Here is a 25,168-nt window from a genome sequence, read left to right as displayed (position 1 = left end):
ACCCTCACATACAACCCACAGAAGTGTTTCCTAAATTAGCAGCCCTGGTTAAGTTTAGTCACAAACAAATCTTGGTTTAGGTCAGAGAAAGGTAGTAGCTTGGGTTGAAATGATGACTGAAAGTGTGCTGTGTGTTGAAGTTACTACTTCCTTAAACTTATGCAACCTAGTCATCATGGAAACCATAAATATGAGGATATATAAGACTCGCATGAAATAGACATCTTTTGAAGTGCATTGCTTCTCCAGGGCACTAGATTTTCGTTATTTATTTGACCTCTAGAGATTGTTTGACTTTAAATTTGTAACTGTTGGTTGTAAGCTGCTTGCATAACAGACCTGTGGGGTCGTGTTTTGCTGGAGGACAGTTTCGAACTATGAATCTCCTTCCACACGCAACTGGACATATTTTATTTAGACAGAAGAAAACGATCCTAATCTTAAGATTTTATACAGCTCAATGCATGAGTATGAGTATTCGGTAAAAATAGATTGCAAAAGTATGTGTAGAAGTCCCAGTGAAAATAGAATGACAACATACTACGAAGTAAAATTAAATACAATTAGGACGAGAATACAATCTCATGCTCCTTCTTTCCCAGTCTGTGCTTGTTGATTGCATCCTGATTAAAGGCTGAGTTTTAAAGTTGTCATCTTAGAAACATCGAACTGCATGTTGACTACACTGATGTGGCCTGTGTGTGTAATTACACTGTAATTTTATCATGGTAACGTTGTGATTAAGCAGTGATTTACTGGTTTATTTGTAGCAACATTGTATAGAGTTTCACAATAGAAACCAACACAATCCAGTGACAGGCTGCGTGGGTAGAGCGCTCATGGGAACTGGAGTAGCTTTTAGCATTCAGGTCCTCAGGGACGGCTGGGATTGTGTTGTTGTTGTTGATAAAGTCACTCCCACAGTTTCAGGGCCAACAGAAATATAGTTCCTGCTTGTGCTCACAGCTTCTCACATTTCATTATTGATGTATGAAAACCTTTTAAAATGTGAGAACTCATCATAATGTCGACTTTTAGGAAACTTAAAAATAGCTTTTGTGTTTTTCATGTTGAAAACTCACACACTCCAGCTCACGCCTCACATTGTTTCATGTTTGTGTTCACATGCCCTGAAGTTCAGATGCAGTATGTACAAGTACGCACATGCACAATTTGAATGCGCCCAAACACACAGAAGGTGATGTTCAGAGCTGTGGATCGGAGCCAAGAAACACTCTTCTAAGAAACTTGAGCCTTTTCCTCCTCCGTCTTCTCTCCATCTTCTCATGTCATCATTTCAGTGGCACGGGGATTATTTTGATCAGTTCTTTATTTCATTGATTCTTCTACTTTACTCTTCCTTTTGTACGGTCAGTTTGTAACGTGATAAAAAAAAACAAATGACTGTTTAACAAAGGAATTGATCACAAACAGCAGTGTAACCCAGGTTCAAAAATGGAAATTTTCATAACCTATTGATCATTCTGTGACACTTTAGATTTGTCTTGCAGTTAATATTAATTTGCTTTATAGAGTACATATTAAATTAACAGTATTGTTTGAGGGATGTCCTACTGATACCCAGTCACACAACCAGCTAAAATTTTAAGTTTCATGTTTTGCAATGTGCAAAATGTGCAAGGTGTTAAATTAAAAGAAATTTAAAGAATTTAGGTTTGTATCAAAATGATCTCTGCAGCTTCCTTGTGAATTTTCCTCTTAGTAATTTACTTTCACTTTAAGTGTTTCTAGAGATATTACTATAATATCACACAAGTATTTGTGATCTAGATAAAAACCAGTGTAGCTGAAATGGCTGAATGCAAGTGCAAAATCTTCAGTAAGACATTGGGGAGTAGGTGAAATCCTTAAAACAATGGTCAGTGTGGCTGATCAGGGAAATGAGGCTCTGTTATCACCTGATATTCTTCCTGTTGAAAAACCCGTTTTTATAAAAGTGACAAAACACAAAGCATTTATCTGTATTTTCATGACTAAGTCTTCATATGCTTTGTATGTAAAATCACACACAGAGAAGTCAAATCCGTGCACCGCAGACTTGCATCCTGCTCGCATGCATATCAACACAATGACGTCCAGGCTGGTTCACAGTAATACAGTTCGACTACAGACAAGTGAACAACAACAACAACAACAACTGCAGTAACAGACTGGTTTATATTCAGTGTGTGTATCTTTGATGCTGTGACGTCAACAGAGTGTATGATACCTGTGTTGTAGGCCTGAGAGCGATCAATTGTGCATGGAGCGCTGAGGATACAGAACAGCCAAAAAAAAAGTCTATTCACTGTTGCTGGGTGAGAAAAATCACTGGCCGATAAATCTATGGTGTGAATTTAATCTCGAGTTGCAGCCCTACTTCTTTTTTTTCCGAATACTTCTTGAACAAGAAATTGTCCTTCTTATCCATGTATTTAAAAATAAATTAATCGACCATCTATATATGTGAAGCCACGTTTAAATCCAACGTGTCTTGTCTGTTTCTGTCCTAAAAACACAACATTCTGGCGTGCCCGGATAGAAAAGGTGCAGACGAGGTGAGGATAGGATTTGAGCGTTAATATTCACCCTGTGGCAAGGCAGTCTGTTCAGAACGTGAGAGACGGAGAGAGAGAGAGAGAGAGAGAGAGAGAGAGAATGTGAGAACGTGACAGTGAGGGAAGGTATCCAAGATATCCATCATTTAGGCTGAATCAGGAGAATGCAGGCAACTCGACCCCCGGGCGTCAGAACTTGTATGTAGGCCGTATACCTCGGGACGCCAGCGTTGCCCTCTGAATGCCTTCCTTTTCCTCCACCTCCTATGGATGCAATACGCACTTAAAGCATATTAATCACGCGTTAAAACCCTGTCAGTCGGTTTTCTCATAAGTCACGTTGTAATGGCTTGCATTCAAAGGCTGCTGTCTTTGTTTTCGCCTGTCTCCGGGTATGCAAAGCCTGCCTTTTTTGTCATGATGAAAAGGGATGATGATAGATTGTAAATTAGAAGGAGTAAAAAGAGAACGTGTTCTCTAAACAGAGAGAATCTTTTGAGGTGAAAAGATGACGAACTCCACCTTTTTTCTTTCTTTCTTAGTCTCTTGTCAACGTGGATGTGTTGCTGGCATTGTTGGCTGTTTCTGAGGGGGCGTATGGGCATCTAGGGAGGTGAGTAGCTATAAAGAAAGGTAAAAGAGTTGGAGTATTGTGGTTTTCTTTCCTTCTCAAAATCCCAAAGTCCCTTTCCTTTCTTTTCTGTTTTTTTTAAGCATGATGGGCTTCCTCAATTCAACTCTTTTAAGTCAGAATATCTCGTCTGCTAAAACCCAGAGTCTTAATCCCAAACAGTGCGGTGTGTCACAGGGAAAAAGAGAGTTGAGAAGATGGGAAGCTTTTTTTTTTAAAGACACGGACGAATGACTGATGCTTTTGAAATGGGCAAGTCTTTCCCCAAAAGATGAAATCTCTGGACTTAACTTGACACAAAGGCCTTTGGCTTTCTGAATAGATCATTATAACGAGAAGCTCCCCTCTTGACTTTTTATAATGAGGCTTTTCGGGAAGCTGCTCTTTAGTTGCAGACTAGAGGGGTGGAGACAGGGGAAGGATCGAAGCCAGTTTCCCAGAGGTTTACTGACTCCTGACTTCAAAGGCCCAAAACAGTCTCACTGTAACTACTGCTGCAGGAGCCAAATCCCGAGGGATCAGGAGTGTGTTTGTGTGTGTGCATTTCCAGTAGTGGGAAATTACACCTCAACACTGTTGACATAAAAGAGCCAGTAAAGTCAAAATGTTGAAGTAAATATAGTTTTGTTTTTTTCTTTGTTTTTTGAGAATTTTAAAATGATAAGCATAAAAGATGACTGTTTGTTATCAGTATTGATTATGTGGTGCTTGTTTCATCATCTGAGATGGAGATGCAATAGAAAATGATTCTCCCTCAGACTTCTTCAGAGTGTAAGAATTCAAAACATCCTCTTCTACATTTAAAGCATGCAAATGTGATTTAATTTTTAAACTTTATGTATAAATATGCATGATCTTTTCATCCACTACTGGCAGCTTGGTGATCCATGAACTTGTGTGGGTGGTTTTCTGTGCGACTTGTAGACCTTATGTGCAACAAACTGTGCAAGTGTAGGTGTCACTGTGTGTCTGCATGCATCGTACAGTACCTATTAGTGTGTGCGGTCAGATGTGTGTGTGTGTGTGTGTGTGTGTTTAACAGCAAACAGATGTGAGGCACGGAGTTGGAAGACTTAGCAGTATACTGACAAGATGACGTGTGTCTGCCTTCCCCCGTCTGCCTGGAGCTCAGGAACGCTGACTGGAAAACTTGGAATCATTGCTCTCACTGCCTGTTCGTGATATATGGAAACACACACTCACATGTAAATGTATAACATTTACTGGCAGCTAATAGTAAGAAGAAAGACACCCACACAACTTCTTGACATATAACGTTTACGGCCTTCTCAACTTTTATGGGAATGCACACGCGCGCACACACGCGCACACACACACACACACACACACACATGCGCACACACACACACACACACACATGCGCACACACACACACACACACACACACACACACACACACACACACACACACACACACACACACACACACACACACACACACACACACACACACACACACACACACACACACACACACACACACACACACACACACAGACAGACTTAAGTACTGAGATATGAGCCAATGACACATCGCAGCAGTATCCGACATGCTGTCATACAGAATGCATGAGGGATTTGAGACTTTAATTTGGTGTTGCTGGAGATCTGTGTGCTACTTCTCAGTGTGTGTGTGTGTGCGTGTGTGTGCCTGCGGGTGTGCGTGTGTGTGTGTTGCGTCAGATAAGGCAGAGCTAACAGAGCTTTTTAGGACCTTTCTTTGATCTACCTCACACAGCAGCCACATAGTGCGAAATATGCTATTTTTTACATTGACTCTCAGTGGTGATGATGACATCCAGTCCTTTCTGCCTTTTCAGGTTCACCATGCAGTTCTTCTTACGCTCACTGAGCAGATTTATAACATGGGTGTGACACTGAGGTGAGAGTAGCAGCAGAATCAACAAAGTCAATAAGAATTTAGCAGCAGGATTTGATTGATGTGATGCTGGAATATTGAGATACTACATATCAACATTAGTTTGTGACGTGTAGGGGACGTCATGGTGGGTTGCGACTTAAACAAAACCTAAAAGCTGCGTTTTGCTGGTGAGTAAAGGGTGCTTTACAGATCTGATATACTTTACATCACCAAAGATCTGGCAAGCTCAAATCTTTCTCCTGAATTCAGTAAAATGTCCCATATTGTACAGATTAAGATTTCCATTTATTTTTTGATCACAAAGCGGGTCTAGGTGCTTCATAAACACTCAGAGAACCGGACAGTTTGTATGAATAAAAGCAACTCTAAACTCGACTTTTTAGTCTTCGTTTTTTTCCTGTTTGTATTATGTCTGCAGTTTGTGCTTGTTTTAAATTCTCCTCATTTTTCCCTTCTTGAAATTCTGCAGCCCTTTTTGTCTTCTTAAAGGTGCTATGTAAATTAACTTGACGTCTAAGCTTTGAGTGCGTGACTTTCCACAGTCACTTACTGATGATCCACTGACACTGGTCTATAATAGACATCACTGTTGGCAGGCAGTGTGACTGTGTGTGTGACTCGCTGGGCTATTGGTCAGTGTGTTAGTATGATAAATTGTGACAGTAGTCAGTGTGATGATCCAGGCTTGCAGCCAGTTAGAGCAGCGTTCCCCCTCCGCCTTTGAACTGCTGCTATGCTGTTATAATGAGGGACTTTTCTTTTCTAAGCCTAACCCAAGGGAGTGTGTGTGTGTGTGTGTGTGTGTGTGTGTGTGTGTGTGTGTGTGTGTGTGTGTGTGTGTGTGTGTGTGTGTGTGTGTGTGTGTGTGTGTGTGTGTGTGTGTGATGCATGGTGAGTCATACATGCCGTCGCCATTGTCTTTATATTCTTGACATGCTGGCCCAGAGATCTTGTTGTTTTCTTCGTCCTCCAGGTGGCAGAAACAAATAAAAAGAAAGTGTGTGTCTGTGTGATCGTGTGTGAGTGTTCATTGCCCTCAATGAGATACTTTCCTCATATACAGGTTCGTCTCACATGAGGTCACCACGTTCGTTTGCATAAACTCTGGCCTGCAAGAGTGTGTGCGTGTGTATGTGTGTGTGTGTGTGCGTGCGTGCAATGACAGCAGAGGCAGGTAGCCCCCCTCCTCAGCTCTCTGTTAAATCCTGGTTTGACATTATTTGGGTCTAATAAGCCATACTCAAGTCAGCTCATGTAGTAAATCTTTGCCATTGTGCGGCCATATTACAAACAGATGTACACACACACACACACACACACACACACACACACACACACACACACACACACACACACACACACACACACACACACACACACACACACACACTAACTGTACATACACGTAAATACAGCCTGCAGCTAAATTTGGAAGACCCACTGAGCCTCTCCTTCTCTTCTTATGTTTACTTGGAATCTTTAGTGTGACCAAACCCAGTTTTCTGACCTGGTTCGACAAACAACCTCTTTTTATTGTTTCATTTTATGTTGTGCTTCGTTTTCATGTGTTTTATTCTCCTTTCTTATTCTCTTTTACTGCCATCCTGCTCACTAGATCTTAGTGGGAAAGTAGATCTTTCCCACCATTTGTATTGCTAACTTAATCTGTCTATAATCCCTGTCCTTCATTCACTCCCTTCATACCTGACACTCAATAGTTAATCATCATTGTCATTTTGAGTCATCACCATCATTAAAGAAATATCTTTTTGTCAGCATGGGTCCGGACACATTTGCAATATCAACATGAACCTGACACTTCAGCAGAGAGCAAACATCATATGTATTGTCAAAGTTTTGTGGAACACAAAGAAGTCGCAATGACCTAAATCCAACGAGTGGGGGTGAGGAGAGGGCTGCGATTGTGTTGTTACGGGCAGGGAACATGTCTGTTTTCAATGTGCTGTGTGCTGGTGTCTTGTCATGTTGGAGAAACCTGGTGAAATCTTTCTACATTTCGGGTCGTTTCTGTTGAATGTTTTTTTTGTCAGACGCTTCCGAACGTCACCGTAGAACTCGGTGATGAAAGTCAGACCCTTGGGGGGAAAATACAGGGTGCACAACCATGTGAATGTCAAAGAAAACCCACCTGGATAAGTTCTGCTCCACGTCACTGTGTTCCTGTTCGTGCACAACAGGAACAGTCTCTAAACTTCTTGACTGCACATCATACTTTCTTTTACTCATGTCTACATACATGGAGAAATATGTTTCAAACTGAGAAGTATTCATGCCGTTGGAAAGGCAGTTTACTGGGAAGGAGGGCTGCTTCTCATTAGGGCAGTCTAGACTTTAACGCTGGGCTAAGCTGCAGTAGCTCAGCCACATCCTAGCCAGAGCCTGCTCGCACTCGGCTTACACTGACGGTTTGGGGGTGAGTGAATGAAAAACCCTTCTGGTGTGTGCTGATGTCTCAAACAGATGAAATAAAATGTCAAGTAAGGCTCCAGCTAAACACAAGTACACAAAGGAGCAGAGGAGAGAAACGGGGAGATACTGTTGCCGTTTGTCTTTCAGAATCCTGAAGGTGGTGGGATTCGCAGAGTGATTAAAACTAAAGACGCGCTTATTAAGAGATGAAAGAATTGTGATGGCTTCGAGTAATCTGGACCTGAAGGCGTAAACACGGCCCTGTCTCTGTGTGACGCACTCACAGACAGTGAGACCCGCAAACATGTGCACTCTTGAGATGAAAAGGCAGCCGGACATTTGACCGTGAGCAGTGACTGGGGTCACATGCACAAACACGACTCCAAGAATAGACTCTAAACACTAGAGGAGAAAATAACCCAGTAACAGAGGATGTGGCGCGTGTGTGTGTGAGAGAGAGAGAGAGAGAGACAGGCAGATTTGGGTGTTTTCCATGCGTGTTTGTGCTAATACATTTATTTTTAGAGTTAACTGTGCTTATAAATGACCAATTCAATTGCTGCAGTCTTGCTTTCATCCTGAGTTGCAATGAATCCCATAAGCTGTTTAATATCTGCTAAATCTTCATGTGGTGCCTTTATTGTTCCCACTACATGCATTAACTTCTTTTCTTTTTCTGATGAGGTTTAGTTCGACCGCAGGTTTAATAGAAAGGAGGGAGAAGAGTTGAGGGAGAGGTGAGGGGAGTCCAATTTTATAGTCTTGTTTGTATGCTGGGTTGTAAATACCCGCCCCCTAACAGGCTTAAAGTGGCAGCTTGTACCACAGTAGCATTGTCGGGGCTGGTCCTGCTATAACTGTGCTGCATAGTAAAAGAGTGTTTTGGTTTCTGAAGATATGGGGGAAGAAAATAAGTTGTTTTATGCAGAATGTAAGTCTACAGAAAAGGCAACATTTATTTTGGATCGATCACTTAAGCTCAGCTATTCTCGTGTTAAATAAAGAGCGGAAAATGGCTCATATGTCAGTTTATGAATGCAGGAAAAACACAAAGAGAAACCTAATATTGCATGCCAGGGAGTCAGGGTCCTATGGCCTGACTAACCCACTAATAATAGGGATAAATTAGTCGACCGTTTCAGTGATTCATACCAATTTTGCCATCCACAGCATACATCATGGAAAACTTGAGCAAAGGGTTAGTCAAGTGGTGGTGTGAGGCGTGTTCAAAAAGCAAATCTTAATAATTCGGCTCAACTCTAACATTGATCTAAATTGCACCAAAATTTTAATGTTACGCTCCAAATATTCAGTGGATGCAACAGCACGATCTCAAAGTCCTTTCAGAGACACAATAACTGCCACTTCATGTAATTTAACCAGCAGATCCTGGATACCACGAAGCCTTTTAACAGATTTAAAAACACACTTCATGTTCTCTTAGTGGAGTTTTATAACACCTCTCTGACAAACCTCAGTGGGTTTTAATTGGCCTGAAACCTTAGTAACACCACGAACATACTGTACATGTCTTCGTCTTACTTTTTCGCAAACAGACAGAATGCATTGCCCATGAAAGGACATGAAATGTGCACAACCACTTCTGTGCAAGGGGGCGTGTGGCACCTCGCAAAATGACAGTAAAAGTAAAAATAAAGTCAACTATCTTTGAGTTTTGTGATATTGGTTTGGAGGAAATTGTAATGACCATTTTTGGCATTAATTCTTTAGCTGAGATGATAACGAACACCATCGATTATGAAAATAATTATTAGTCGCAGTCGTCACCTGTGGCTCAAACTGATTGGTCGAGATGTTGTCGTTGCACAAGGGTTGACGAACACATGGCTGCCCCACAAAGTCCTGATTTAGATGTGGTTTTGTGTGTGTGTGTGTGTGTGTGTGTGTGTGTGTGTGTGTGTGTGTGTGTGTGTGTGTGTGTGTGTGTGTGTGTGTGTGTGTGTGTGTGTGTGTGTGTGTGTGTGTGTGTGTGTGTGTGCGCGCGCGCGATGGCGCGATAAGGAGGGGTGAGTCAGAGGTGGTTCGGATCATGATGACTCTCCTCACCGGCTCTGACGATGGGCCATGGCGTCAGGGGTTTGCGGTTAGAAACCCTAATCTGCTCCTCATATGACCCTCTGATGGACAGGGACAGCAGTTAACACACACACACACACACACACACACACACACACACACACACACACACACACACACACACACACACACACACACACCTCAGACTAGTTAGTCTAGCTTCTTCTCTCCAGTCTAAACATGCTCTTATATGGATTTCTGTTCAAAATCTGCAGATCTCTACTCTTCAATTCGTTATAAACACATAGTGCTGCTGCTGACATGAACACAAACACGTCTGGAAGACATTGTGTTTGGACATCTAGAAAACATCAGGGGAGCGAGAATGAATGTTTTTTACGTGTCTGTCAGTGATTAAATATCTTTAAGATGCTACTTTTATATGTCTCGTCTAGATTTTCTAGGAAAGTCAGAATGAGAGATTTGTTCTGTGGGAGATGTGACTTCCATAAGGCTTTTTTAAGAGAATTGTAATTGAAATTTGCATATAGTATATCTAATTCAGATCTGTAGAAGGCTGTTATACCTATTATATATTTTTGTAAAAAGAGCGTCACACTGATTTTGCATGAAATCTAGAATAGTCATGCTTTTATCCTGTTACTACCACATCCACTACATTAAAAAGATTCAAAAAAAAGTTAGAGGATTTTTTGTGATTCCTTGCGATGAAAAGTCATTTTTGTTTAAGACTTTATGAATGTCGAACAGAAAATTTTCAAATCATTTCCTAAAAAAATAATTTTTTTTGGAAAGCTTGATTTTACAGCATAACAACAACATAATAATAATCACAATAGTCATGTCAGTATGTTAATTAGTGTAAAATATAAAGGAGAAATATCAGTTGTAAGGATAGAAAAACAAAGTCTCACCCCCTGCCTCTGTTCTCTTAGAAGTCTGGCTTCATGTGTTGTGCAGCTTTGATTTGAGCCTTAATTGCTATTCATTTGTTGAATAACCGAGAAAATAATTGGAAATCAAGCAGCAGACGGGTTTTAAAATCTGTCGTTACAGCGGGTGCTTCTTTCTTCTCTCTTGTGTCTGATTCACCCTTCGCTCGTGCGTATTTGTGTAATTTCAGGGGCTGTCACACCACACCTTCCCACTACGCACCTGTATTACTGTAGATTTTGACTCAACAAGTGCTGTGTGTTTCTTCTGTAGCTGTTTGAGCGGCTTGTACTCTTTGAGTGATATCTGTTAGTGTAAAAGCCCTGCGGTATCTAGGGAATGTCTGAGTCCAGAGCTTTGAGCTCCAACCAGCTGGATGGGTTTGGGAATCAGCTGGGGTCTGGCTCCAGGTCGTTTTGTTTTGGTCAACTTCTTTACCTTTTTGGGCTCCAACTGTGTGTGAACACTCAAGACCTCCAAATGGAATGTGTTCTCTCCTTTTTGTTTGTCTTGTGAACTATTTATTTATTGCTTTAATTGTGATCTTCACTGCATAGTAACCCAACCTCCACCAGGGTCAGCTGAAGTCACTCCGACCAGATAAAAATCATGTGAGGCTAAGCGTGTTCCTGATAACACATCCTTATGTATATTTTGCTAAATACAATATGTTGATTGGAGATGTCTTGAAGCTGATCAAGAACTTGGATGTTGAAGCTAGTCAAGGAATTTATATGATGATAAGGTATAACTATATAAAGCCCAATTTGTTTAAAGTCCGCTGTCTATAATCCCATTTACAATACATTAAACTCAGGTCAGTGCTACAATGACAATGGCCATTGGTGCCCCATTAAAAATCTGGAACCTGAAATAATCGTTCCAGCCATCGGTGATATCCAGACTGAATGCAGATCTGCTTTGCCTTGAAAGAAATACAGCTATGTTTTCCTTCTGAACCACAGTGCACAAGGGTTGCTGCTGGCTGGAGTTACAGTGCATTATTTATTAAAGTTTAAAATTTTAAAACAAGGAGAGAGCCTGATCAGATGTCTAGCCAGAACTGCTGGTTGTTTGGTTAAAAGTTATCAGCTAATAAAAATGTTTCCCCTTGTGGGGTTAATAAAGTAACTATCTAGCCATCAGCATGTAATGTCTTAAACAAACAGTACTCTATGTGGATGTTTTTTCTACTTTACACTAGCGAGCCTACACAGACTGGATGAATCTGGTCAGGGAAATTCATTATCCTCAGTAATTTGTTAAATTGATAATGTGGTGAGACACTAGAGGTACATTGTGAGGCTTGTAAATTCAATTAGCTTCAAAATGTGTAGTTTGTTGCAGTTTTTTTTTTTACAATAATTATACTTGGGTTGAGTGATTTTGCGCCTTGCTTTTCCAAACAAGGAACTTTTTCCTTTCCACTTTATTTGCTCAGGTTACTGTATGATTTTGATATGTGTGTTTGTGTTGAACTGTCTGGTTTTAGTGGTTGGTGTAAACTGGTTTGCTGTTGACCCTGGGTTGTAGGTGGTAGCAGGAATAAACTCTTGACTGACTGAATCCAGGTCAGCTGTCCTTGCGTATTACTTTAGCTTAATTTGTGTGTCCTTTGTTTTCTCAGCCAGCGTGTGCGTGGCGGATGTCTGATGTCTGATTTGTGTGACTCCATGTGCATTACAGCAGAATGCAACTCAAAGCATGACTTCACCCAAAATATGTTTTTTTTCAATTAGTGGCAATGCAGGGATGGGGTCATAATGAGCTCCAGGCGAGGTAGTATGGACAGATGTTTGTGTGTGTGTATCCGAGTTTGTACGTGCACGTGCGTGCATGTAGGTGTGGGCTTGTGCATGCGTGCATTGGTGTGTTTATATCTGAATGTTAACATAGGCCAGTGGTGTATTTGACTGTGTATGTTGGTAAATACAGTTTTTGGTATTTGTGTGTATGCATGCAGAAATTGTGTGCGTGTATGTGTGTGTACCCCAGGTTTTGATGTTTTGAAGCTGATGCCAGCTCTCATCACCATCGTCTCATGTAGCTAACAGTGTTGCAAAGTGTGCGTGTGTGTGTGAATCAAGACTGCGTGTGTTAGCCTTATAAGGTCAAGCAGTTTTAAGCAGGAAACATCTAAGGATAAGAAAAGATGTGAGTCACTGTTTTCCTTCATCTGCTCAGAGCCACAAAAACATCCTCTTCTTTGCACTCAACACCTTCCCTAAGGGGCTATATTGTGTGTGTGTGTGTGTGTGTGTGTGTGTGTGTGTGTGTGTGTGTGTGTGTGTGTGTGTGTGTGTGTGTGTGTGTGTGTGTGTGTGTGTGTGTGTGTGTGTGTGTGTGTGCGCTGTTTTGTTTCTAATGAGGTGCTGAGCTATTCACATAGCCCACTTTCCCGAGAGATTTGAAAAGCGTTGGGGTAACAGCTGGTGCAGCACTGGAGGTGCAGAACTGTGAAGGAGCGCTTGTGCCAGCTCACCCTGTGTGATAGAGTGAGACCGAGAGAAAGAGAGACAGAGTTGGTGTTGTATTGAAGGAGAGTATTCACTTCCTTAAGTCTATTGTACATTTTACAATGTCCCAAAAAAGCAGTTTAACTGGAGGTCATTTGTAATTAAAATAACAAATCATACAATATAAATACTGACTTAATTAGACAAGCTTGTAGAGGCACAATATATACTGTCTGCAATTAAGTAGGTTAAATATGGATTGTATATAACTGGGAATAATTTGTCCTTACATGTACATTTAAATCTGAGTTAATCAGCACCAACACTGAACACATAAAGAGGAGGTTGGGTCAGTGTGTAATAATTGCGGTGTATAACAGCTTTAGAAAGAAGTTTGCCACTCTGTGCACACATAATTATGATTTGATAATAGTCAGCTGGTTGTCAAGCAGCTGATGAATGAGTTGCTAATGTAGGGGCAATTTAAGTCCCATGCCTGAACTAATGTGCTCCTGTAACGGATGTCTGTGGGCTCAAGTAAGACCCTCCTCCAGTTACAGCTAATCACATTGATGGTTTTGATTAGATACAGCCATAGAGCATCAGTAATCGTGGTGAGCATTAGTTACACTAAAATCTAAAAAAATAATGATTATTGTAGCTTGGACGGGGTGATAATTCAGTGTCATCATTTGGCTGTCAGTTCAATCTTGGTCCCATTTCCAGTGGGGCCGTGTCCCCGTCCCTTTTCAAAATCTGATTTTTGTCCCTCTCATTGTTATTGGTCAAAGTTGATTTTCTGACTTAAGCCTCCTATTGTCCTCTTACTGAACTGCCAACAGTGTTGAAATGAAGACATGAATTGATCAAATTTGTCAAATTGCCTTTGGTTACGACCATGCGCTCCAAGTAGCAGGTCTTGAGATTGGCAGACTTATTTAACCCGAGTTTAGCCTCTCAGATATTAAGGTTCCTCCACCTTTCTACCTGGAGATACAAATCAGGGATAAATAAATGTCTGTAATTGTTTTCTTTTATTTACAGTTCATATCATTCTGAGGAAAAGAAGTAAAGCAGGGTGCTCTTTTGTAGTGAAGAGCGCCGTCACAAATCATTGGATCCACAAAGACCGTTAGACTGTGTTGCCTGGTAGGTCAGAGTAAGATTAATCAACTTCTGTCATAACATTAAGATGAACGGCAACCATGTAAATATAAAACAATCATCGGCTTGTCCCACGTTTCCGCTGTTGACAGTGAAAATGCCTTCACAGTGAAAACTGTCCCTGTTTGAACCTGAGCAGGACCAACCTGCATGCAGCTTGGTTCTGCTTAGCCCCGACTGCTGTTCTGACCTATAAAGACCAGCTCTCTTATTCTGGGACGTGTCTATCAAGCCTGAAGACGCAGTTTAATCTCAGCAGCTGTGTGTGTGCGTTTGTTTATATCTCCAGAGTACAGTGATTTGTGCTGTCAGTCTGGGTCCCATCCAGAAAATCATTTTGGCAGACATAACAAGAGAACCCCCGAGTCTCTGCCAGATACACACACATGTACTCCTTGGTTACATTTAGGAAAAGATCGAAGTTTGAGTTAGAATAACATTTGAGTAAATTACATTACGTTCGTAACAGGCCATCTGTTAAATACAGAACGTACGTTAAATTAAGTCAACGTTGACCTTTGCTTTTACACGGGACACGAACAGCGGGTGAAAGTCTTGTGTTTGATCCATCCAACCACCCCCTACCTTCCCTCCAGTCACGCTTTACACTGCATCACTTGACATCGCTCCCGTCGTATTAGCAACTTGAGGTTGCAATAAACGCAAATATAGAATGATCTAACACCCTTCAACGATCGAACAATGTTGTCGTTTGGAAATGATTTGTAAAGTTTCTCTCGCTCTGCCTTTGTTTCCCTCTTTGACAGGTGTTTCTTTTTGCCTCATTCTTTATTCATTTTGCGCTATAAAAAGAAACCCGAAAAGTTTTACATAAAGCGTTGTCAAAAAGCAATGCAATGCTTGCTTTTCCACATTTTTTTTTTTTTTTCCCCTTGTCCATAACTGTATGAAAATAGTTAATTTCTGCTTTTTGTACAATTTAAATGAACAGATATATTCTTTCTTACTTAAGGGCATTGAACACAAACACCTTAACTGTCATTTAATCCTTTTATTTGATCAGAAATCCCTTCTGATTATTTGCCTGACTGTGTTTTGGCTCGTGTGCAGACATCTGGTTTGCATAGTAGCTCATCTTTTAGTGGGACTTGGCAGGTTTTTTTTTTTTTTCAATCCATACTCTTTAAACTCTAGCTCTCCTTCAGATAAACTCATTCCCCTTTTGCATCTGGCACAATCAACAGAAACCTCCTTCTGTGTTTTATATATATCACATTTCAAACTTGGATGATGCGAGTTTTTGCTGTTGAAAGATTGAGAAGAGAGAAGAGATTTATGTAGGGTATTTAAAAAAAAAAAATTTTTATACCCTCAAAAGAAAACAGTTCTTTTTCTTCCTGGATGGTCCGATTGCCTGTCAGTCCATCTTCCTCCTTTTTCTCCCAGTCTGTCTTTTATTCAAGCTGCAGCTGACGCAGAAAATAATGGTAACTGAAATGTGGCCCGGATTTGACAAGGACAGAGCTGTCTGCCTGAGTATCTGTCTGTCTGCCTCTTTCTCTTTCTGCCAAACAAAGACAGACAGACATTTGATTGATGCAAAGCTGATGAGCAAACTTTCAAGAGAGTATGACTGTGTAGTTTCTCTGTGTGTGTGTGTGTGTGTGTGTGTGTGTGTGTGTGTGTGTGTGTGTGTGTGTGTGCGCGCGCGTGTGTGTGTACGCGTGTGTTTGTGTGTGTCAAAACAGGCACTTCGAAATAATTAATGTGAGGATTACAGAAAGATGCAGAGAAGTGGGTCAGAGCTGCAGTTAGTTCACTGGATATTTGTAAAAATCAAAGTGTGAGAAAAAGACATAGAGAGAGAAAATAGGCAAGGGACGGAGGAAAATTGTTTAAAATGGACATTTGACAAACCATGAATGAATTGTCTTTCATGCATTTGATTTGTTATGCATGTGCACTTCTCACAAATCAATGCATCTATTTTTGTGTTTCTTCATGAGTCTGCATTTTCTTCTGTTTCTTGCACATCAGTGATTCCTCTTTTGTAGCTACAATTGTCCTCCATTGTAGGGCAGAAGTCAAAGCCGAGAGAGCCACTATCCCTCGCTCACGTCTGTTTAGCATGTGTATGGCATAGCAAAAGCTGTGTTCCCTCTGTGTGATCTCGGTAGCAACACGGAAATTGTGCATTAGTGTGTGTGTGTGTGTGTGTGTGTGTGTGTGTGTGTGTGTGTGTGTGTGTGTGTGTGTGTGTGTGTGTGTGTGTGTGTGTGTGTGTGTGTGTGTGTGTGTGTGTGTGTGTGTGTGTGTGTGTGTGTGTGTTCAATGAGTGGGCCTGTATAGACCTGTCCTCTCTCCCTGGGGGTATGTTTGGGGTTCCTATTTGGGCCTTCATGTTCACAAAGACCCACTTCCCCTGGAGGCCCCCTAGGCCCCTTGCTGTGTATCCACTAATAGAGACACACACACACACACACATGCACAGCAAACAGCATACGTGTTCATTGCACAAGTACACAACTTCTTTCTGTGCACGTTCGCTGAAGCATGCACACACATGCACAGACATACTTTTGGTGGCTGAATTGAAAGGTGTGACAGAAGTGGCCTCTGGTGATTAAGTGCTTCCTGGTGAAGGTCAGGTTGAAGTAAGTGGACTTTTTTAGATGGAGTGGAGGGAGAGAGGGAGAGAGGGACAGACAGAAATGATGGGAGGAAGAGAAATGAAAAAGAAGGGAGGTTGTTACAAATAATCTCCAGTTCTCTTGCAAAGAAACACAAGGAAGCCAATCCACTACTTTCTTTTTGTTTGGCTTTTAAATGCCTTCACAGACAGAAAGAGAGAGAGAGAGAGAGAGAGAGAGAGAGCAATAAAGCCTCTGGAAATAAAAAGGAAATGGAGGAAGTTGAGGATAAAGGGCACGGATGAGAATTCCATTGCAAATTGCATTAAACACAAAAAAGATAGGAGGTAATCCTCACTTTTCACTCTGACAATCTGAAAAAAAAAGTGTCTCAACTTATAGTTTTAGCGCAAAAAAATAAAATATTCACAGACTTACTTGGAGTTATTAAGTTAACTTACTTGTGTCAAGTTTGTTCCTCAAAATGTCAAAGGCACCTTAAAAATAAACCCACATTTTTTCCTGCCTAGATTTTGGCTTTAAGCTCTGGCTTGTTGACGTTAAACTGAAAGCTAATACCTCTACTCAGTCTCTGCTAACTCGCCCATAAAATATGTCCAGGAGAAGGAAAAAAAAAAAAAAAAAAAAGGCCACACTTAGCTACCTCTAAATCAGGGCAGGGATTGAAAACACACCACATAATGTATATATATATATATATATATGTGTGTGTGTGTGTGTGTGTGTGTGTGTGTGTGTGTGTGTGTGTGATTACCACCCTGTAATAGTCTCTTTCAGACTGACTGTCCCCATTTCAAGTGCAGATTGCCAGGAAGTGTAATTTCCTGCTCCAGAGACTGATTCAGCTGCATCCAGCTGCTGTGTGTGTGTTTGTGTGGAACGAAAGGATAGAGAAAGGAGAGAGAGAGAGAGAGAGAGAGAGAGAGAGATTAACTGACAGCATGTTTTTTTCTATTCAACTTTGTATGCATTGTTTTTCCAGGTGCCCCCTCCCCCCTCCCACCCCGCCACCCCGCCCCGTCCCGACCTTGCTAGTCACTCACCCCAACCCACCTACAAGCCCACCAATCATTCCTCTCTCTCCTCCCAGTTGCTCTTTTTCACACTTTTAAGTAGAAAACTCTTGTCTCCATGATTCCCTACACGGATCATATGTCTGTTCTCTCAGTCGAAGTTGTAATAACCTTTCAGTGTTGTTCTTTCTTCCTGAGGCCATTCTAAAAAAAAAAAATCCTGCATCCCACAGGTATGCAGTCCTGATTGTATATAAACTACCAGCTGTGTGTGGATGTTTTAGCATCATATTATTCAAATACAGCCTTGGCTTTTTTAGATTTATATATTTTTGTACGTTTAAATTTGCTAAGTAAGTCTTTTATCTGGATTTGTCAAATGCTGATATCCTGACAGTTTCGGGAAAACGACGTCTGTCTTTATTGTATTGATTAAGCTTGAGGTTAGATTGCATGTGCGTTGTTGTGGCTGTAGGAGTGCTATATGTGTCTACTGGAGCTATATACATTCCACCTGGGCGTACATGTGGAATGTTTAATGCTTGTGGAGTGGGAGGAAAAAAACGGGGAGAAACAGACAGAAATTGGTGCATGTGAAGGCAGAAACTAACATCTAAAACTAATTGATAGCGGGGAGAGAGAGGACTGGGAAGAAAGAGGAACATAAAAGAGATGTGAAAAAAGACTGACAGAACTGGGTCCAATCACGTTGAATTCATTCCATTCTTTTGCACGGTCTTTAAATCATTTTACCGCTCAGTCCTGCTTGCAGGTTTACTGCACAGTGTGTTTACCTCCTTGTCAGGCTCTATTAGACCCTGGTACGGGGCACGATACCGCTATTTACATATTGCTTGACTTCTTTTACCACGCAGAGTCACATTTCCAGTAGGAACCCCTCAGCAGTGAAAGTTTTTCCTGCAAGCTTGAAATGTTTTTAATTTTGAAAAGGTTTGAGACCCAATCTAATCTGTATAAGCCTAAATTCTGAAGCATATTTTACTTCCTGCCAGCTTCCAGTTAGCAAATGTAAACTTTTAGGTGGATCTGTAGACTTAAAAAGTCAGATTCTGCAGTCCTGAGGAGTATCTGTGTTTATCTGGCTGAATGTTTGGGATGCTGCCATGTACTGCTGAAGGTTTTGGACCAATCAGAAGCCTCCTTGTTGATATCATTAGATGGATAATCTAAACAACATTGTGCGGTCTTTGAAGTCACACTATAATTTCATCTTCACAACTCTTTGTTTAATGTGTTTTTACTTGTTTGCATCAATCTTTTCATGTCTTTTGAAGTTGAAAATAAAATGCAGTAGAACAAAAACATACATCTTTATAATGATGAATTTGTGCCCAAAAATAGGAGGAAAAAAACAACAGGAAATGAAACATGAAAGCTAACAGGTGTTTTCTCCCCCTGCCACACCTGTCTCTCTTTTACTGAGTCATGATTTGTCTGCAGGGTTAAAGAAAACTGTTATGATGAAAAGAGGGAGTCACGTCTTTTTTTACTGCTCTTCCTGTTTAACCCTCCTTTTGATCTGGATGTATGTGTGTGTGTGTGTGTGTGTCTAAGTCTGACGTTGATGTTGCAGAAAGCAGAGTGTGTTTTTGCAGGTTTTTTGATGATAAAGAGGCACAAATATTTATATCAGCTGAAAGATACTGTGGCTTTTGAAAGTTTTTACACACGTACACTCAAATAAACAATTGTCCACTTCTGGCTAGCTGTCTTAATGATTTGTTTTCTCTTTCTCCGTTTTGTCTTTTCCACTTTCTCTCTCTCTCTCTCCCCCCTCCGCCCCCCTCCCATCCTCCTCCCACCTTTGCTGACTCGCAGGCGGTATCCTCCCGTCAGAAACACACTCTCCCTCTGACATGGCTGACAGCGGGAGACGGAAGGGGTGAGAGAGGGGACGGCAGTGAGCGAGATCCAGACACGCACTCAAAGAGAAGGAGAGGTAGCCGGCCATCTGTGGTCGGTCCCCTGCTATTCTGCAGCTGTGTTGGAGTCAGTGGATGGTCCTCGGCTCTGTCAGGAAAGTAGACCGAGAAAAAAGGGGGTTCTTCCCACGTCTCATTGCGCAGGGGATGAGTCCGGGCTAGGGCAATGTTAAGGCCTTGCTGGCCTTGGATTAGGCCCCTAGGGCTGCTTCTGTGAAGGGATGGGTGTTACCCCAGCTGGATCTTCCGCTGTCACCATCCTCCACCGCTATCATTAGTGGCTAATGAGCTGCTGCTAGAGAGGAAACGCAGACGGTGCCTGTGGAGAGAGGAGGAACCTTACGGCTGTTATTAAGAGCCCCAAAGATCTCAAACAAGGAATTCTTTGCCTCTGCAAGAGAGTTGAACCCATTAAAGCTTTGAAAGCATGAAAGGATATCGACTTTGGAATTAATTTTTGTTGGTGTTTCTTTTTATCTACTCACTGCCTTTTTTGTTTTTATTTTTGTGACAGCATTGTATTTAGCCTATGTCACTGCACAGTTGAAAGACTTGTTTTCTCAGCAAAATGATTCCGTATTTGGACATAATTAGTTTTTTTCTCTCAACTAAAGGAGTTCCAACTAAATATTTAAATCCAGTGGGATTCAAATTTTGTTAAATTTCTATTGTTTTTGTTTTACACTTTGATATCATTTTGACCTTCCTATGCCCTGAAGAAAATTACTCACCATGGCAGCAGCCTATCGTGTAGTTGTGAGCAGTGTGAGCTGCTACAACAGTGTGGTCGTGGACCGACGCACTCACTCCCATGCTGTGCACTACTGCTCGGGGCCATGTGGGGCGCTATCCCAGGGGCTGGACTGTACTGTGGCACACCGCGGCACCTGCTCCGAGCTCCATGTTGCACCTGATCCTGCATATGATGAATTCAATAGCTCACCCATACACTCCCGTAACCTGATTACTCAGCAACTTCCTAACAATGGTAAACTTTGTGTTGCCATGGATACTACTCATAACGGTGGTCTAGAGAGGGCGGGCAGCAGTGGCAATTTGTCTTTAGGGGAGGACAGCCCCACATGGCGTGCCAAAAAGACCCCTATTGGTGCAGCATCGATTGGGAACTTGTGCTCCACTGGCAGTCTGAAGGACATTACCGAAGAGGCCATCAACCTGGCCAGTGGTAAGCTCAAGGAGTTTTCTTTTGACAAGCTCCGCCTCTCCTCCTCCAGCCACGTCACCTTCCGGAAAGGTCGCAAGGTCCGTCCTGACTCTTTTAGCCGTCGCTCCACTGACCTGGAGATCATCTATGGCCACTTCAGCTCTAACCTTACAACAAACGCAATAAATAATGGCATAACAAATGGCATGGCTACTTCTAATGATGAGAACCTGCCACCATTTGTGCTCGGGAAAGGAACCGGGTTGGAGGACGCAAAGCTAAAGGGGAGCGCAGGCACCTTATCAGCCATCACCAAAGTGGGTGGGGGCTCAGCAAGCAGCCTCTCGAGTATTGGGTCATTGGACCAAAGTCTCAACACGGTGGCCTCCCTGTACCTCAACACCCTGGGGGAGGAGAACCTGATTTTCCGTCTTCTGGAGAAAACCAGAGCCGAGGCTGCCACTGGTGGAGCAGGTGGTGAGGACATCCGTGCTTGCCTTGACATACTGCTCAAATGCTCTGAAGACCTAAAGAAATGCACTGACATTATCAAGCAGTGCATCAGACGCAAAGCTGGTGGCGGGCCGGAGGATGGAGGGGTAAGTCCAGACAGTGTGTATCGGGCCATGATGACCCGACTCAGCTCCTATCTGAAGAGACTGCCTCTGGAGCTGGAAGGGATTGGAGGTTTGAGAGGCGGCGGGCAAGGGGGTCAGGGTCCACCTGGAAGTGGGCACAGCGATCTGGCTGAGCTGGTGAACACTCTTCACTCCATCCAGCAGGGACCTTACTCTCCAATATTTGGCAATGAGCAACCTCCCCGCTATGAAGATGTGGTGCAGTCACCTCCAATCCCAAAGACTGTTCCGCATTCTACATCTGCTGCTCCCTCCTCTGTTTCATCTTCGTCCTCATCTTTGAAATCAGATTCCATCCATACCAAAGCAGTCCAGAGCTCAGTCGAAACCAGAGCTACTCCACTTACCAATGGACTGCAGCATCCACATCCTTCTTCTATCACACAGCACACTCTCTCTCCCCCATCTATCACGTGCTCTCCATCCAGCTCCTCTCCAACACACTCACCTCTTCGTACATCTCCCACCCCACCATACACACACACTCCCCCAGCATCCCCCATGGAGGCTCTTTATATTGAGGAGGAGGAGGCAGATGTGGGAAAGACACCAGAACAAATCTCACAGCAGACACACACTCCAACCAGAGGGGTGAACACTACCCAGAACAAAAACGACACTGTGTTGGGGCAACACCTGCAGCTGCCCCAACCCCACACACTCTTTAACTCTTCGAACAATTTGCCTATCAATTCTGGCTACAGCCCCACTTGGCCTTCCTCAGTCTCAACACCTAAGGCTTCTGCGCACAGGAATGAGGATATTGACAAGCTGCTGATGGACTTGGAGAATCTATCCCAGAGTATGAGCCACCCCAGAAACACCGAGCCTCCTCTTCCTGCCAAAACCAGGAAGAGAGAGGGAGGCCAGCGGATCGCCTCTAACGAGACAGTCACTCAGCCCAAAACAGCTCAGTTTCAAGTCCAGAAGCCAACCAGCCACTTACCTATGAACGGTCTCAGCTCCAGAACTCCCCAGAGTCTCACACCTCCCCAGGGAGAGACCAGTGAAGCTGTGACAGGAGGAGAGGAGGAGGATGGGGCATTGTTGCTGAGAATCCTTGAGAGCATTGAGAGTTTTGCCCAAGAGCTGGTGGATTCTGGGACAGGGAGCACAGGCAGTGCCGAGAGGAACAGCGGGAAGGAGCGGGAGGTGATGAGGCTCCTGCAGGATACACTGGCCACCACTGGCAGGGCTGATACCCCTGTGGAGAGCACAAACCTACCAGTCGCTCCCACTGCTCCACCCACACACACAAATGTCGTCCCAGCAATACCGACAAAACACACCCTGGCAAATACATCTGCGGTTTCCCCTGCACCGACACCCATACCTGCAGTATCTGAACCTGAGTGCAATGCTACAGCTGAACCTTCACCTGATGCTGCCCCCAAACATTTGCCTACACCTTCACCTGGACCTGCAGTTGAGGCTACAGATACAATTACAGAAGCCTCTTCAGGTGAGGTGGATCCAAAATCCATCCCTGCCCCAGTAACATCTGCACCTGCAAGCCTGCATTCCTCCACGCATCTAGATGAACCCACAACCGTGGTTGCACCTGAAGCTCCAGCCCCTGAGGCCTCCCCCGCCACAGTAGCTATAAGAGATGCTGCCTTTGCGGTTGGGGAACCTGCTGCTGCGAGAGACGCTGGTTCAACGCTCCTCATCCAGCAGACTCCAGAGGTGATCAGGGTAAGTGCCACACAGTCACAAATGCAATCTAATGGACAGCCAAGGGCACAGATCGACATTTACTGAACATTGTGTTTGCATACAATTACACGATAACCCATATAATGATGGATTGTGTGACTTTGACTTCACACATAGCATTTCAAACTGATTTTAGGAAGATATTTCAAAGACTTAAGTAATGTAAATTCAGTAAACTGTACGCCTCTATTAATTGATCTCATTTTGTGATCTGTATTCTATGCAGCTTTGTCTTAATTCATGTTCACTGCAGTTGCACAAAGCAAAGGTGATTACCATTGTATCAAAAAATAAGTAAGTGGTAATTGGAATCAATAGCTGTGCAAATATAGCAATATCAAACAGATGGATTGACAGCATCAGACTGTAAATAGACAATTTGAAGGTCATATTTCTAATGGTTTTAATACATGGCATATAAAATGCTTGGGTGAGAGTTTTATTGGTGTGACACTACAGGGCTGATGCTGTTGTAATTGATTGGCTGTGATAATTAGTGTCAATTAACTGTGATGAAGAATATGCCAATACAGTTTCTCTGTCATGGCTTAAATTGAAAGGCTCAAGCTCTGAATCATGGAACAGAGCAGCTCGTTGTGTTTTAAACAGCAGCTCTTTGTTGACTTTTCCTAGTTTCTAACTTGTGTTTTGTTCTGTGAAAGTGTGTATTTGAGGGTGTGTTTGTGTGTGTGTGTGTGTGTGTGTGTGTGTGTGTGTGCAGGCAGGCAGGCATGTGTGTGTTGGCTTTACTTTCCTTACAGGGGAATATTTAAAGGTAATTTAGGGTTTCGCTTCAGAGGGAACTGGAGCGTATGTTCCTGTGTGTGTGTGTGTGTGTGTGTGTGTGTGTGTGTGTGTGTGTGTGTGTGTGTGTGTGTGTGTGTGTGTGTGTGTGTGTGTGTGTGTGTGTGTGTGTGTGTGTGTGTGTGTGTGTGTGTGCGCGCGCGCGCGCTTAAGGTACTGACACTGCAGTGAGTAATCTCAGAAAGGGGGGGGGTTAGCTCAGCCTGTCTCTGATGTGCGTGTTCAACAACACACTGTAGATTTAGGTAATAATGCAGAACAGACAAGACGCACATTAATACCGACACTGAGTATCAAACCATGAGGCGACTGTCACTTTTTTCCTCCCAGTCTTTACCTCTCTCAATCAAATTGATTTCCTAAATTGATCATTTTTCTGCTGTTACTTCATCCATCCTTCTCCTCACCACTCTCCCGTTTGTGTGTTTATTTACTGAGCTGTGTAACCTTATGCCCTGCTGATATGTAGGGCACCTATTTATGAGGTTACCATGGTAGCTGCCACAGTGAGAACAGAACTGCGAGCACACAAACACATCATTACACAATCTCCTTCCTCCTCCACCCTCTGTCTGTCTATACATCCTTCTTTCCTCCTCTTTTTTTCCTTGCGTTTCTCTCAGCCTCGACTTCTCTTGACGTTCTTTATTCTTTTCTCTACATTTTTCCTGTTTTTTTTTTTTGTGCTCCTGGATCTACTTTTCCTTTTCTTTTGCATGTCCTTCTTTCACCTGCGGTCAAGGATCCGGTCTGTGTTGACCAACACTTCTCTTCCTGCCCTGTGATTGGCCGCTGTGTTATTTTGGGATGGGTGAATAACAGTTGTTGCTGTGTGGAGGGCAGAGAAACCCAATGAGACGTGCTGATTGGAGCGCAGCAGGCGCGCGGGGTGAGGGTTCAGGGGTGTGGGGGCTGTTGGCACACCAAGTGTTAACGGTATCGTTACCCCTACAGCCCCCTCCGCCCCTGGCAGAGCTAGGTGTGAGGGAGGCCTAAATCTGTCCACCCCTCTGTACTATGGCATCCCGCTAACAGACTCACTGTCGCCACAGTGTAAATGGACCTGCGTGTGTGTGTTTGTGTGTTTGTGTGTATGTGTAACAATGTGCATGTTTTTATGTGCATCCAGGCTTTCTTGCATATC

The 25,168-nt window shown here is 42.8% G+C and overlaps 1 protein-coding gene across 5 annotated transcripts in view; it reads left to right on the top strand.

The window, feature by feature from the left end:
• The window catches only part of ppp2r3a (protein phosphatase 2, regulatory subunit B'', alpha), a 55,909-nt gene that overhangs the window by 10,661 nt on the left and 20,080 nt on the right, over positions 1-25,168 (top strand). For 2 of the 5 annotated variants that reach the window (XM_069710657.1, XM_069710652.1), the window contains exons 2-3: positions 3,101-3,171; positions 19,598-23,199. In XM_069710657.1, the coding sequence (XP_069566758.1) occupies positions 20,434-23,199 (2,766 nt within the window). In that variant the 5' untranslated portion in view covers positions 3,101-3,171; positions 19,598-20,433. Of the gene's footprint in view, positions 1-3,100; positions 3,172-17,693; positions 17,992-19,597; positions 23,200-25,168 lie in introns of those variants that run through there. The other 3 variants (XM_069710653.1, XM_069710656.1, XM_069710655.1) reach the window with 2 other exon arrangements.

This window comes from Brachyistius frenatus, unplaced genomic scaffold (assembly GCF_029030835.1).
Source record: "Brachyistius frenatus isolate BFR_SWC_R1_liver_20210118 unplaced genomic scaffold, ASM2903083v1 Contig_93, whole genome shotgun sequence".
In the NCBI taxonomy this organism is placed as follows: Eukaryota; Metazoa; Chordata; class Actinopteri; family Embiotocidae; genus Brachyistius; species Brachyistius frenatus.
This window is presented reverse-complemented; position numbering and strand designations above follow the sequence as displayed.